Source organism: Euprymna scolopes, chromosome 30 (genome assembly GCF_053919585.1).
Source record: "Euprymna scolopes isolate OS-2025 chromosome 30, ASM5391958v1, whole genome shotgun sequence".
Lineage (NCBI taxonomy): Eukaryota > Metazoa > Mollusca > Cephalopoda > Sepiida > Sepiolidae > Euprymna > Euprymna scolopes.
Genome location: NC_136511.1, coordinates 64,611,656 through 64,627,527, shown reverse-complemented (window position 1 = coordinate 64,627,527; position 15,872 = coordinate 64,611,656). Strand labels below are relative to the sequence as shown.

General features: G+C 36.0%; 1 protein-coding gene across 1 annotated transcript in view; it reads right to left on the bottom strand.

The window, feature by feature from the left end:
• Window positions 1-15,872, bottom strand: part of LOC145254826 (derlin-1-like) — a 58,912-nt gene that overhangs the window by 10,577 nt on the left and 32,463 nt on the right. The window contains exons 5-6 of the mRNA XM_080113657.1: window positions 15,279-15,374; window positions 9,686-9,738 (exon numbers count right to left, since the gene is read on the bottom strand). Coding sequence (XP_079969783.1) covers window positions 9,686-9,738; window positions 15,279-15,374 — 149 coding nt within the window. The remainder of the gene's footprint in view (window positions 1-9,685; window positions 9,739-15,278; window positions 15,375-15,872) is intronic.

Genomic DNA, 15,872 nt, shown 5'->3' with positions numbered 1-15,872 from the left:
CATAAAGGCCTACTTCACAAAATCTCCAGCTACAGTATAGCTGGAAATGTTTTCTCAATTATTAAACCATTTCTCTCTGATAGGTTCATAAGAGTAGTGGTTGATGGGCAGAAATCAGAAGCTCACAGTATTAATGCCGGAGACTCTCAGGGTCTATCTTGGGCCCAACATTCTTACTGATTTACATCAATGATCTTCCAAATCACATCATAAGATCATTCGAAGATATTTATGCTGATGATATTACCATTTATGTCAACACATCAAAAGCTGTAAATGGCCAAGTTCTCTGATTCTCTCTCCTCTGATCTGGAGCATGTGGTGCAATGGAGAAAGAGGTGGCTGGTTAATTTTAATGCATCTAAAACCAAGTTTCTATCTTCATATCATCAACGATCTGATCTCTTATCTGGCATCAATTGAAATGAATGGCTCTCGTCTTGGGGAGGCTCCATGTTTTGACAAGCTTCTGGGCTGGAAAAATGGTGGGATCCTTTTAGCACCCCAGTAGATATCTGACTGCTAATGCAATTCTCTACCCAAGTAAGAGTCAGGTACATCCACAGATGGAGTACTGTTGCCACATCTGGGCAGGAGCTGCTGGAAAACTCTTATTATGCTGCGACAAACTTCAAAATAAACTTTGTAACCTGGTGGGGGTGCCCTTTTCTCTTCCCTGCAACCTCTTTCCCACAGAAGAGATGTTATGAGCCTCTCTTTACTCTGTCACTATTTTCATGGCAGGTGCCTGTCTGAGCTCCAATCTATGGTCCCCCCTCCCCTTGCCAAACTTTCATGAAAAACACTCGTCTAGCTGAAACCACTATCAATAATTTTCCCCACTTTTTTTCTGTTCTTAATCCTTAAGGTAGATTCCATGAACAAAATTTCTTTCTTAGAACTGCACGCCCGTGGAACTCTTCCATTTGCCTGCTTTCCAGCTGACTACATGTTGATCATATTCAAGTCCAACATAAACAAATTCTTGATGAGCCATCCCCTTAAGGAATTTAATTTACCAAATTTCCACTACTAACGATTGCTAGGATATTGTGCCATTGACTTCTGTACACTCAGTAACCATTATCTTCGAGTGACCTTTGGGCCTTGATAAGTGGTGACTCCTATGTAAAAAAAAAAGGAAAAAAAAACTATAATGGGTTATAGTGCCATGGGTTGTTTCTTATTAATTTATGCCCGTTATATTTTTGGGTAGGGGAGATACGATTGTAATTCCGGATCAATCCCAAACTAATCCAATTGCCAAATTCTCTTTGATTCATAACTGGATAACTTTCAGATTACAATCCTATTGTTATCCAATGTAATCCAAAGTGATCCCACTCAAAGACAGAACTTTCATTGATCTTGTGTGACATCACACCCAAAACAAAAACAGTTGTCCAGACAAGATTTGCAGATATCTGACAGACTGAAATATCTTGATGACGTGGAAGCATTTTAGTACAGTACAAAATATGAGATATCTCCAAAAATAAAAGCAAAACCATACAAAAACTGCTAAATTGTGCAAACCATTGCTTAGGAAGCAATTAAGTTATTGCTTATTCACTAAACCTGTTTTCCTGCTTTTATTTACTTATACTGCTTCCCTCTTTTTGGAAATCATAATTTATCATTCTATGACTAAGTGTAATGTTTAAATATAAGGCTTATACTGGCCACATGTATATTGTTACTGATGTATGTTACTAAAATAACTGGCACAAATGTTATTTTTAAATATTTGCTTTAAATGGATAATGCTTTGCCTCCAAGATGCCTTCCTGTCTGTTTTGCATGATAAACATTAAAAATCCTTATGCACTTAAATCCTCCCTAAATCCCTGCATATCTATATTGTATATTAATTCTCTATTCTTGTAAGTTATATCATCTCTCTTGTTTCAACTTTATAAAAACCAATTGTTTTTCTCCCCAAGCTGATATAAAATCACATACTTTGCACGTACATTTAGAGGAGGATTTAGCTTCCGGTCTTAAACTTTAGTACGCTGACCTTTTCAAAATCAATAAATACTAAACATCTATAGATTTCTATTGCTAAGGGATGCATAAGCTTAACCTATATTTATACTCTATAGAATATCTATAAAATAGATAACTAATAGCCACAGTTTGTGCCCAGATTATAAGTGATCTGTATTAACTAGCAACTATATCTTTCTTTAATTAGATGGGATAAAGTACTGGTGATTATCTTTACATGAAAACTAACACCTAAAGCACATTTCTAAACGTACTCTAACCCTTATACTATAATTTTCCAATTAGTCACTTATCCACAAACCATATTTGATCTTTTCTTAACCCTAGTAAATATTCACCTTTAATCTACACCCCACACTCATACATACCTCCTTTAAAAACGTAACTAATCTTAATTCTATTCTGAGGAGTGTAACTTCAAAGCAGATACTAATTCTTTGATACTAACTATGAATCCTAACTATCCATGCGGGAGCATAGAAATACTTGGCCTTGAAACCAGGTGCAGGGAAAACCCTCTCAGTGCTGATGGACCAGTAGATCTGGTTACGTTATCAATCTAGAATAAGGAAAACTTTGCTTTGTAAACCTGTGCCACTGACCTCATACGTCTTGGCACAAAACAAGAGAGGGAGGCCTTCTCATTCCTGGACGACAACCTCCCTAGAGCTGGTGACTTGATCAAATCACCGGTTTGCAAACCTAAACTGTTTAAGGAATAGATAGGCTCTGCCTATCAAGACTCCATACTCCTTTACCTATTAGCCAGGAGCAGAGGTGCGGTCACAAGGAATCATTAGAGGTGCTCAGTGCTTAGCCTTGTTTGCTGACTAGGGCATTGAATGCTGTCCCCCACATTTGCATCATTCCCTTCTCCTATACCTGGGCATCTTGGGGGTGCTTATTTAACATATATGCTAACATGATTGGACTGGGACACTCCTGTTGGACAGGTTTGAGGGTACCAGTTTGACAGTTGCTGGTTGCTGTTTCTCAACTGATAGTACAGGAGCCCTAACTCTTTGATACTGCTTAGAGTGGCTGTTCTATAATCAGTTGTGTAATATAGAGATATATGTAGTGCCATGTCATGCATGGAAAGGCACCCTTCACTCATCTCTGGTGGGCATTCCAGAGTCCACATTCCTGTGGATGAGGAGCTGGCTGATGGTCTACTCGTGTTGCATGATGGTGGCTATGCATATCCGTTTTGCCTAGCACCTCAATCTAAATCTGAAACTATGAAATATATAAAATGACAGCTCAATCCCCCCACCCCCCAAAAAAAGTTCAAACCAGACACACACTCACACCTTCTCCCTTGAGGCTTGCATTTACACATATGCGAGGACTTAGAACTAACTTAGATGATGTAGAATCATTTCTCCTAGCAAACTCCTCAGATATCTTAGCACTAAGTGAAACTAACTTGCACTCCTCCATCCCCTCTAACATGTCTGGTTATCTTCCACTTTGTCATAAGCGGGAATGGATTTGGAGTTTATATTTCTAACACCCTCCTCATGTCTTCGGAATCTAAACTAGGATCAGGTGACCAGGCCTTCATGTACTTTAAACTAAATTTACAACATAGAGCTACTTGTATTTTCTCTATTGCTCTCCATCAACCCAGGACTGTACTATAATCAATCATGTCTCTGACAGCATAGATATAGCACTCTCCCTTGACACTAGCGCTCAAATACATGTATTTAGTGACTAACGCCTGCCATAGAAATTTGCTTGGCTTCTCTAACTACACTGACACAGCTATCCATAACTTTGCTTTATCCCATTTCTTGACACAGACAGTAACATTCCCGACACGTCTCCCAGATCGTGAGGACCAGCAAGCCTCACTTCTGGATCTATTTCTGACAAGAGATCCTGAGGATTGTGTAACAAATGCTGATTGCTCACTTAGGAATGCTGATCATGCTGTGATGATGATAGAATCACTCTAAACTCTCGACCCCAAGTTGGAAAGCCATTGCTCAAAACGCCAACGTACTAAAATAAGGCTGACTGGGATGCCATTAGACATCATATCAGAGACGCTCCATGAGGAAATATCTGTTCTCTTCCTGCAGAATAGTGCGCAAATGAGACTACTGAATGATTCAAAGCAGCAATTGAAGCACATGTTCCTACATGGAAGTTCTATAGCAAACCCCACTCTCCCCAATGGTTTACTTCTACTTGCGCAGTTGCCATTGCTCAGAGGCAACATGCATACCATAGATTTATCCAGCATAAGTCCTGTACAAACAGACAAGGTATATAGAAGCTAGAAGTAATTGTAAGAAAGAAGTAGCAACAGCTAAGAGTGAATATACTGAAACCACCAGGAAATGCCTTGAAGCGCAGAAATTAGGAACTCATGATTTCTGGAAAATCTACAATAATATAGTAAATAATGGGCAATCAATAATTCTCCCACTATCCAACTATCATGAGGTTGTTTACACAGCAACTGAAAAGCTAACACGTTTGCCCGTTATTTTTCCTCAAATCCTACCTTGGACCCAACAAACCATTCCCTCCCTGACTTTCCTTTGCAGACAGAAACCACACTAGATGATCTGAAAATCACTCCTTCTCAAGTTCATGATATCATAGAAAACCTAGACACCTCAAAAGCATGTGTATCTGATCTCATCCCGGCTGTGCTATTAAAAAATGCTCTGCTGAGGTTGCTCCAGTTCTCTCTAAACTCTTTAAGAAATGTCTTAACGAATCTTGCTTTCCTGATAGCTGGAATGCTACTTCTGTGGTACCAGTTTACAAAATCTCTAGTGAACGAAATGACCCATTAAATTATTGCCCAATTAACCTCCTCCCGCTTTTTGCCAAAATATTTGAGTCTTTAATTAATCTAGCTCTAGTCCACCACCTTACAACTGCTAAAATTCTGTTTGATCATCAATATAGATTTAGGCAAGCCCGTTCTACTGCAGATATTCTAACTAATTTCTGAACGTATATACCAAGCACTGGATAAGGCAGGGGAAGGGGAGGGCAGTAGCCCAATATATATCTAAGGCTTTTGATAGGGTATGGCATGGTGGTCTTCTTATGAAAATAAAATCTCTGGTATTACTGGACGAATGCTTAACATAATTAAATCCTTAAATGAGAGAATAATCCAGGTTGTCCTTGATGGGCGTACGTCCAAACAATATGATATAAATTCAGGTGTACCTTAGGGATCGATCCTTACCTGATAAAATTGACATGGGTATATTTGCTGATGACACCATGCTCTATAGCAGGCACGTGGGGAAATCTAATGAGCACATATCTAAGGCAATGGCAGAAACCCTAGAGGAAGACTGAAGGTATGTAGCGGAATGGGGTCAGAAATGGACGGTAACGTTCAAAGCTGCCAAGACAAAGCTCGCTTCCTTTAATAATTACATGAAACCTTACCAACCACCAATAGCTATGGCTAAAGATACATTACTTGAAAGTACTTCCTTCAAACTCCTTGGCTTAACATTCACAGGGAACATGAGTTGGAATACATTGAGATCATTGCCAAGGCTGCTGCAAAGAAGGTGGGCTCTCTCTACCGTGCTAGAATGTTACTTACGCCTGAAAGTATCCTGTACCTCTACAAAGCCACCATTCCAGTATTGAGTACTGGTGTCACATTTAGGCCGGTGCATCTTCTCCTAGTCTCTCACTCCTGGACAGTGTTCAAAAGAGAGTCATCAAGCTGATAGATCCTGAACTGTTATCTAAGCTTCATTCCCTGTCCCATTGACGAAATGTTGCATCCCTCTGCTTGTTTTACAAGTATTTTAATGGTGGATGCTCTGACGAACTACAAGCTCTTGTACCTCCTCAATGAAAATACCCCCGACAAACCAGACAAGCAGCGAAGTCCCACCCCTACACAGTAGAGATCCCAAGATATAAGAAAGCCTTTTACTCTAATAGCTTCTTCCACCATTTGTCCAGTACTGCTGTCACATTTGGACTGTTGCATCTGCTACTAGTCTCTCGCTCTTGGACAGTGTTCAAAAGAGAGTTGCCAACCTGATAGGTTCTGAACTATTATCTAAGATTCAGCTCCTGTCCTAGCAAAGTTCCACCCCCATACAGTAGAGATCCCTAGATGTAAGAACGCCTTCTACTCTAATGGCTTCTTCCCCAGAACTGCTAGACTTTGGAATTCTCTTCCAGGTTCCTGCTTCCCCAACTCTACTGATATGCAGAAATTCAAGTGTAATGTAAACAGCCACCTTGCTGCTCAACTCCCTACATAGTACTCCTGAAACTTGGGTCCCTGATAGTAGCCCCAATACATCAAAGTGGCAATTGTTTGAGGTGAAAATGTAATAATAAAAAACTGGTAAAACCAAACGGGAAAAACCATGTAAAAAATAAATTTGTTTGACTTAAGGAGTCAGAGTCGGATAAAAAATTCCGAATCCGACTCCTTGTACTCTTAGAAATCAGACTGACTCCAGCTAAAACCTCTGACTCCGCAACCCTGGTTGCTACCCTTCACAGCGAAAACGTTCTTTTTGTTTGTTTATTTATATGAGCACTGAGGTTGGCCTTACCATGAAAAGTTAAATGTCATAGATTGTGAAAATTATATTTTGGTGGTAGGCCAAAACAATTGTATGCTCTGAACGGAAAATATCAAAATAACTTTTTAATGGATTTGTAAGAGTTTATTCCCTGCATTCGGGGTGATTCATATAATATACCGTATATTTTGGTGTATAAGACGACTCTTAAAGTTAAAAAAATCATCTTTAAAAACCAATATTTCACAAAATACCAGGTGTTGCAATCTCTAGCCAAGGTTAAATAAACATGGTTTCATGATTTAGCAGTCGTCTCATACAACTGATATATGATAAATTTATTAAAATTTGCTCCAGTTTTATACCTTACCTTATCTGACGATTTCTTATATGCTGAAATATATGGCGTGTGCATATATACAGGGTGGCTGAAAAGTCCCAGGACACTATACATGTATTTTTAATAAAACACAGTATTTTTTTAATCAAACACACAGAAAACATATATATTCAACAAAAAAAGAGAACTTTATTAGAAACAAAGCAGAAAACAACTAGAGTAATTTAGTGGTCTAGGGGATCAGTATGTTGGCCCTCGTTGTTCTTGCACAATTCCATTCGCCTCCAGGTTCTTTGTGCCATTTTTTTTTAGAGAATTCCTTGATACGCTAGCAAAAGCTGCAATCCATCATATTTAACAGAATTAAAATATTAAAAATAGAGTGTCCTGGGACTTTTCGGCCACCCTGTATATATATATATATATATATATATATACACACACACACACACACGAATAGAGAATATATATATATATATATAGCTGTTTTAACTATTTATATGAGCACAGAGGATGGCCACCAAGAACAAATAAATATATCATTGTGAACATTATGAATATCTTGGTGGTAGGTTGAAACAATTGTATGCTCTGAATGAAAAATACAAAAGAGAATATTTTGGTGAATGATGTTTTGGTGAACCTTGCATTCAAGGCGGTTTATACAATATAAAAATATTTATAACTCTCGTCGTACACTATTGAGCAAGAGAAAAAATAAAACCATGCTATAAAAATCTATACTCAAAATATTATATACATATATAAAGAAAGGAGAATAGTCATGTATTTTTGTAAACAAATTGTCGATGGAAATTAAAAAAAAAAAAAAAGCTGGAATCCAATGAATTAAAAAAATAATGGTAAAGTAAAAATATATGGAAAGGACATTTTTAGCAATTATTGGATGAAATACTTAACAGAATCTGACCTGTACATAATTACAGCATTAATGGTGTAAATGCCTATGAAATGTTTTAATTGTAAAAATATAAAATAAAGGAAAAGAAGAGAGACACGAAGCAAACATAAATAAATCATTGCTAGATATCAATTGATTAGCATGAATAAAATGTTTATAATGAAATTTTAAATTTTCTATTTTATGAAAAAAAAAAAAAAACCTGCCAGGTCACATTGAGCTCAAGTTAGGTTATTTGAATATAGAAAAGGTAAATTTGTAAAGTCAGCTAAATTAAAAAAAATATGTAGTCATTTTCTGTTCACTAACTCTCTTCCTATGGGTTAAGTGGTTTTACTACTGATACGGTTTGTTTATAATGGACTATTCCAGTTGTTTTATTCATTTGTTTTTCTTATATTCGACTTCTCTCTCTCTCATATACATATATATACACACACACACGTTTTATTTTTTATTACCATATTTTTCTGTTAAGTTACATTATTGTTTCAGCTACCTGGACGTTTTTTTGGCCATCTGTAGCTTCCTCAGACTTTTCTGTAAAAGTCTGAGGAAGCTACAGACAGCCAAAAAAACGGCCAGGTAGCTGAAACAATAATGTAACTTAACAGAAAGATACAGTAATAAAAAATAAAATGCATATTTTCTCTACAACAGTATTGAGCACTTTCTTCAGTTTTTATTAATTACCATTTCTACTATATATATATATATATATATATATATATATATATATATGAGAGACAGATTTGTGAACAAAAATAAACTGAGCTATGTAGAGTACAACAGGAATGCTCTTATAATCTATAGCAGACTCATCAGTCAAAATGTAGTTAAAAAATAAATAAAATGGCAAGGGCAATAGTCCATACAGTCATCATATTAAGTTTAACATCTATTTTACACGTGTTGATGGCTTTTAAAAGTTGACTTATAAACTAAACTATTTTTCAGTCATTTTTTTGCGGACTGTAACCCCATCTTCATAGTTGTTGTTTCCTCACATTTCGGCCAACTCATCCTCTGGCTTTCTTCAGGTGATTAATCACTATGGGATAGGAATGCTGAGTCTTGTAACTGTATTCGCAGTAATTACTTTTGGGCCTATGGCGCAGTGGATAGCGGCACTGACTCTCTACTATTCCAGGTGAGCATTGTCTGAAGATGGTTTCAATCCTACCCAAAGCTGGCCAGAGGATTAGTTGGCCAAAACGTGTTAAGACAACAACAACTATGGAAGGCAGTAATTACTGGGAATACGGTTACACGAGTCAGCATTCCTATCCTGCCGTGGTAAACCACCTGAAGAAGGCCAAAGGATGAGTTGGCTGAAACATGGTGAAACAACAACTATGAAGATGAAGATAACAGTCTGAAAAAAAAAAAAAAAAAAAAAAAATTACTCATCTCAAAGGATTCCAATAAAAATAATATATAATAAACCTATTTTTATTTATTTTTATATCTTTGTTCACACCGAATAAGACATATTGCTGCTACTTAGATGTAAGGGGCTATTATCTGGGACCATGTTGATAGGGGTACTATGTAGGGAGTTGACCAAAAAGATGTCTTTTTGCATTACATTTAAATTTCTGCATGTTAGCACCGTCAGTGAAGCAAGAAACAGAAAGAATTCCTAAGTCTAGTAGTTTGAAGGAAAAAAAACTATTAGAGTAAAGTTTTCTGACATCTAGATATACAGCGAAGAGGTGAGATTTTGTTGATTTTCATTTTATGTTTAATTTTAATGTGTTATGAACAGAAATCAAGGAAATAAAAACAAAATAAAGATCCTTATGTGTTGTGAGAAAAAGCCCCTGCCCCCTCTTCTGATAAAAAAAAAAGAAAAAAAAGAAGCCATCTTACCCATCTCCAATGACGAGGTTGAATGCCAGAAGCACCCAAGGAAGGTACATTGCCTGCAGACAAAGAGAAATACTTGCATTATAAATTGATTTTGTTTTTCTTTTTACTCAATCGTTATTTGATCAACTTTAAGTGAAAAAATCTTGTGTGTAAGTCAATCTTGTGTGTAAGTCAATCTTGTGTGTAAGTCAATCTTGTGTGTAAGTCGATGTGCATTTTAAGATTAAAAATTGTCATTTTAGGCATTACCTGTGTATAAATCGACTCTAGATTCTTGACAAGTTAAATAGTTCATCTCATGGCTCTTCCTTGTACAGATAATTTCCTTTTTGATGTTTTTTTTGTAAGACATTATAAATTGTTTTTCGGCATCCATGAATGATAATACATGCATTTACGCAAGTGTGGTCTATTTGATTTTCATATATAACCAACCCGCTGCACACTTACATGCAACGAACGCAAATGTTGCTAATCAAACATTTCAATCAATGACAGGATTGTAGATTCCAGGCACAGTTACTGTTTTTAGACATAATTTATGTCACGTACCATATTAATGTGAATGCATACATTACACGAGCTGTAATATACCATAATAATGTGAACACATGCGGTAAATGCCATTACATGGTTTCATTAAATTGTTAATAAATAGTTAATATTTCCAACACCCTGGAAAAACCTCATCAGTATGCCCTGTATTTAAGAATTCAGGCGAAAAGTCATCTCCCTCTCACTACAGACCAATAGGTCTCCTGTGTGTCATGAGTAAGTTGTTGGAATCCATATCAAATAAAGAAGTAGTCAACCACCTCAGTAGAAACAACCTTCTTAGTGACATGCAATATGGTTTCTGCTCCGCAAGATCTACAGCGGAAGTGCTAACGGTTATATCTCATAGGATTAGTGAATCTCTTGACAAAGGCTTCCTTTCCAGGGTAATTGCTCCTGAAATATCGAAGGCCTTTGATAAGGTATGGCATAAGGGCCTACTTTACAAGATTTCCAGCTACGGTATCACTGGAAATGTTTTCTCAATTATTAAATCATTTCTCTCTGATAGGTTCATAAGAGTAGTGGTTGATGGGCAGAAATCACAGTATTAATGCTGGAGTCCCTCAGGGGTCCATCCTGGGCCCAACTTCCTTCCTGATCTACATCAATGATCTACCAAAACACATACTTAAATCATTCGTTGACATCTATGCTGATGATATGACCATCTACGGCAACACATCAAAGGATGTAAATGACAAAGTTCTCTCTGATTCTCTCTCCTCTGATCTTGAGCGCATGGTACAGTGGGGGAAGAGGTCGCTGGTTACTTTTAATGCATCCAAAACCAAGCTTCTATCTTTACATCATCAACGCTCTGATCCTTATCTAGCAAGAATTGAAATTGATGGCTCTCGTTTAGGGGAGGCTCCATGTTTTGACAAGCTTCTGGGTTTGACCTTTATTCCTGATCTGAAATGGAACATGTACATCAAGTCTGTTCCCAAGGACGCTGGAAAATGGTGGGATCCTTCTACTGCTCTAGAAGATATCTCACTACTGATGCAATTCTCTATCTATATAAAAGCCAAGTACGTCCAAGGATGGAGTACTGCTACCATATCTGGGCAGGAGCTACTAAAAGCAGCCTATCCTGTCTTGACAGAGTACAAAATAGACTTTGTGGCTTAGTTAGGGATGCTCTTTTCTCTTCCCTGCAGCCTCTCTCCCATAGAAGAAACATTGCGAGCCTGTCTTTGTTTTATCGTTATTTCCTTGGCAAGTGCTCGTCTAAGCTCCAATCTCTGGTCCCCCCTCGCCAATCTTTCATGAAAAACACCCGTCTAGCTGAAACTAGTCATTAATTTTGCCCACTCTTTATCTGTTCCTAAATCAAAACGTAGATTCCATGAGCAGAGCTTCTTTCTTAGAAGTGCACACCTGTGGAACTCTTTCGTTTGCCTGTTTCCCACCTGACTACAACTTGGATGTCTTCAAGTCCAACATAAACAAATTTCAGACAAACCGCCCCCCTAAGTAAGACACTATAAAATCTCCAATACTAATGATTACTACGACACTATCCCATTGATTACTGTACATGCAATAGCCCTTATCCCCGAGTGGCTTCCGGGCCTTGATAAGTGGTGACCTCCATGTAAAAAAAAAAAAATATTGCTGTTTATAGTATTTTTATTAATGAACTTACATTGTAAACACTACATTTCCTAACCTTTTTTATTTATTTATTTTTTTTTATTACATTTTCACCCCATACAAGGCACATTGCCACTTTGGTGTAGGGGGCTACTAACAGGGGCAACAACTACTGGGGTACTATGTAGGGATTTGGGCAGCAAGATGTTGGTTCACATTGCACTTGAACTTCTGAACATCAATACAGTTGGGGAAGCAGGGACCTGGAACGGAATTCCAAAGTCTAGTGGTTCTGGGGAAGAAACTACTGGAGTAGAAAGATCTTTTACATCTAGGGACTTCTACAATATGGGGGTGGGATTTTGCAGCCTGTCGGGTCTGTCGAGGGTGTTCACGTCGTGGGGGCACAAGTGCTTGCAGTTCATCAGAGCATTCACCATTATAATACTTGTAGAACAGGCAGAGGTATGCAACGTTTCGTCGATGGGACAAAGGCTGAAGCTTAGATGCCAGTTCAGGGCCTATCAGATTTGCGACTCTCTTTTGAACCTTGTCAAGGAGCGAGAGACTAGTAGCCGATGCACCAGCCCAAATATGACAGCAATACTCCATACATGGGCGAATGGTTGCCTTATAGAGGTACAGGATACTATCGGGGGATGCGTATACCGTCAGTGGTTTAGAAGTTATAAGAATTTCACGTGCCAAAATTTGTATTTTTCTGTAAACATTTCTCTTTAATAATCCTTTAAAAAGTTGGCTAAAATATAGACCTTACCATTTCAAGAAATGTGATAATTTTTCCAACATTTATATTTAAAGCTATTCTCATGAAACTTGATAACCTTATGTGAAACTAATTCTAATTACGTGGTTAGAAACCATCTTTAATAGAAATCTCACCTGTTTAAATGTATGCATGTATGTATGTCTAAAACTTTTGACAGAGGCGACAAATTTTCACGAGATCAGTATCGTTTTGAAGCTTGACCCTTCGGACAACAAATATCAAAAAATTTGCTAAAAACATTAATTCCTTCACCTTCAACTGGGCACTTTTCTACAAGGAGGGGTTGCTTTTTTCGCTGATATTTTCGAATGACTAGCCCTAATTTAAACCTTCACCACTTCCGATTTGGTGATGGATGCAATGGCAAAGACGCCATATTTTTTTTCCTCCTTCGTGGTACAGGTTCGAACCTGCCTGCCTACTACCACTTTTTTTTTCTTTTGCTCAACACACACCTCCAAACACTCGGGCAACGTTGGGCACCCAGCAGGCTAGTGAATTATAAATTAAGACATGTAAGTTTTCAAAAGTAACACATATACAGATTATAAATCTATTAATGAATATATATTATTCACTTGGTTGAAGACACAGAAGATCCTTCATGATATCATCGATTGAAATAAATCATTGATGACTCATGGTCCAAAGGATCACTGATCTTTAAATATGAAACAGGAACCTCATTTAAAGAAATATTTTTTAAAATGAAAACCAAACAACATTCTTAAGCACGAAAAGTTAGCAAATTGTTTTTGAACAAAATAAAAAAAACAAAACAAAAAAAAACGCCACTCTGCAATATTTCAAAGCAATTTTTTTTTGGCATATGGCCATAATATTCAACGTTTCTGTTAAAAAAAAGTTATAGCAAATTGAACCACACGTGCAAAATGCTAAAAATATTGTGTGGAAATTTCAACAAGGTCTATAGAAATAAACTGAATAGGAGGATAGGATGAGCAATAACTCTTCATAATATAACACAAGAAAAATAAACCTGAAAATAGTTTTTTTTATGTCATTATCTGCTTTATGGCATATTACCTACCTTGATGTACTGTCCAATTTCTAGTGCTTGTTTATATTAATGATATTTTAAACCAACACATTTAAGGTGAAAACATTATGTGCTTACATGGGATACTGAAATTAGTTTAAATTCCGAAAATTATAAAAAAAATGATCCAATAAAAAAAAATAACACAAGTAAAACAGAAAATTTTCCAATTTTGTGATTAGATTTTGAAGTGGTGGAGAGTTCGCAAGATTCAGGGGGAGGTAACTGTAATTGATCATTTTGACGACATTATTGATTTTTTTCATTTATACCACCATTTTGAATTCAGATGTCTGACTGTATTTGTGGCTGATTTATTAATTTAAATACTAGCACATCATCTACTGGATCACTTTCCATAATTTATAGTAATTTCAGCATGATATGCAACTACATAATATTTCCACAGAAATGTGTTGGTTTAAAATATCACTAATGTAAACAAACACACAATTTCTTTATATTAACCATATGATATGACGAATTATCTACTTTATTAAGATATTAAATTAAAATTCAATAAAAACTTTTGAGACATATACATTTGTTTTGTTTTTATCTATGGTTTATCTCTCTCAAGGTTAGGTAGTTTGTCAATTTGCAAATTTCTAACCTTGTAGCTACAAAAATTTTGAAAAAGAAGGCCTGCATTTATGTTAGGATGGCAACTTTCACATAAAGGGAGATATTTAGATTTCTTTTTAATTTACAAAATATAGTAAATATTTTTGATTTGTTTTGATATGATAATGAACAAAACGTCTTTTATATTGGATAAAAAACAAACGATTCTATTGAAAGAAACGACACTAAAAATGCAATTTCATTAGTAATCAAAATTTAATCTTTCTTTAAATCTATGAATAAAAAAATTATAACAAACTTAGGAATTATTGTGGACTATATATTCATTGCATTCAAAATAAAATTTCAACTGTACTTTTTTTTTTTTTTTTTGCTTGTAATGGAAGTTCATACTGAAGCTTTCCTAGGTCCTTGTTCCTCACATTTTAGTGTTATTTTTCTGTTTCTTCCAATAAAAATTCTCTTCCTTTAATAATAAAAAAAAAAAAAAAAAAAAAAAAATTGTTTTTTTTTTTTTTTCATTTCCAGTTCAAGTGACAGAGTACAAAACCCGACTTCAAAATCTAGTGGGTGAATCCTCTAGATTCTGGATAGAGTGTAAATCTTCTCCTTCACTTTAAAGTCACTCCCTCACAGATAACCCTTCTCTATCAATATTTTCATTATAGATGCTCGACTGAGCTTCAGTCTAAGGCCCCTACACACATTACCACATGGTGGCGTCCCAGTTGACTATAACATTACTGTTTTCAAATTTTTGTTGAGTCGTTTTTCCTAAAATAGTCAATTTCTGACAAGTTAAAACCATAGTTACTGTTTTTCTATCTGTCAAAGTAACTAACTCTTATCCTTGAGTGGCTTCCGATCCTTGATAAGCAGTGAATCGTGTGGAAAATAAAATCAATTATTAATCAATTACAATAAAAGTTATCTCCCTTGATAAGTTGGCATCCTAAAAAAAGTTAAGACATTTAAAAAAAAGTAAAAAAACGAGGAATATTTACCTTAAACCGAGAACTGAACCAAAAGGTTACAACTGTTTCTTTGTTTAGTTGACACCAGATGTACAATACACTAAGCACCATTGGATCCATAAGAAGCTGGCAGAAAAGATGAATGAGAATTATAGAGATGATATATGAAAGGGTTTCCCAAAGTGGGCCCCACGGAGTCCTGGGGCTCCGTGAGTGAGGCTGAGGAGCTTCGGAAGCTCTTTCTTGAAAAAGACTAAATGCTTTATATGTAAAAATTAAATGGCTGCAGATATTTAATTTTTGATTTTTTTTTTTTTTTACTGAAAACAGATATAATACATAACTACAGGTGTAAAGAGTTTCAGGATGGTTCACGAAAAAGAAAATAAAAAAATAAATTAACAATAAATGCAACAATTTTTCATTAATTAAAAAAAAAAAAAAAAAAAAAAAAAAAAAAAAGGTTGTAAACATTACCATTAGTTAGTGTTAAAATGTGAAATTACTGTTTTTCATATTTATTTTAAAAATTATCTTGTTAGTGCTCCGTGAAAAACCTTTGCCCTGCTCAGGGGCTCCATGGTGTCCTGGAGTTTGGGAAACTGATATATGACACTTATCCCC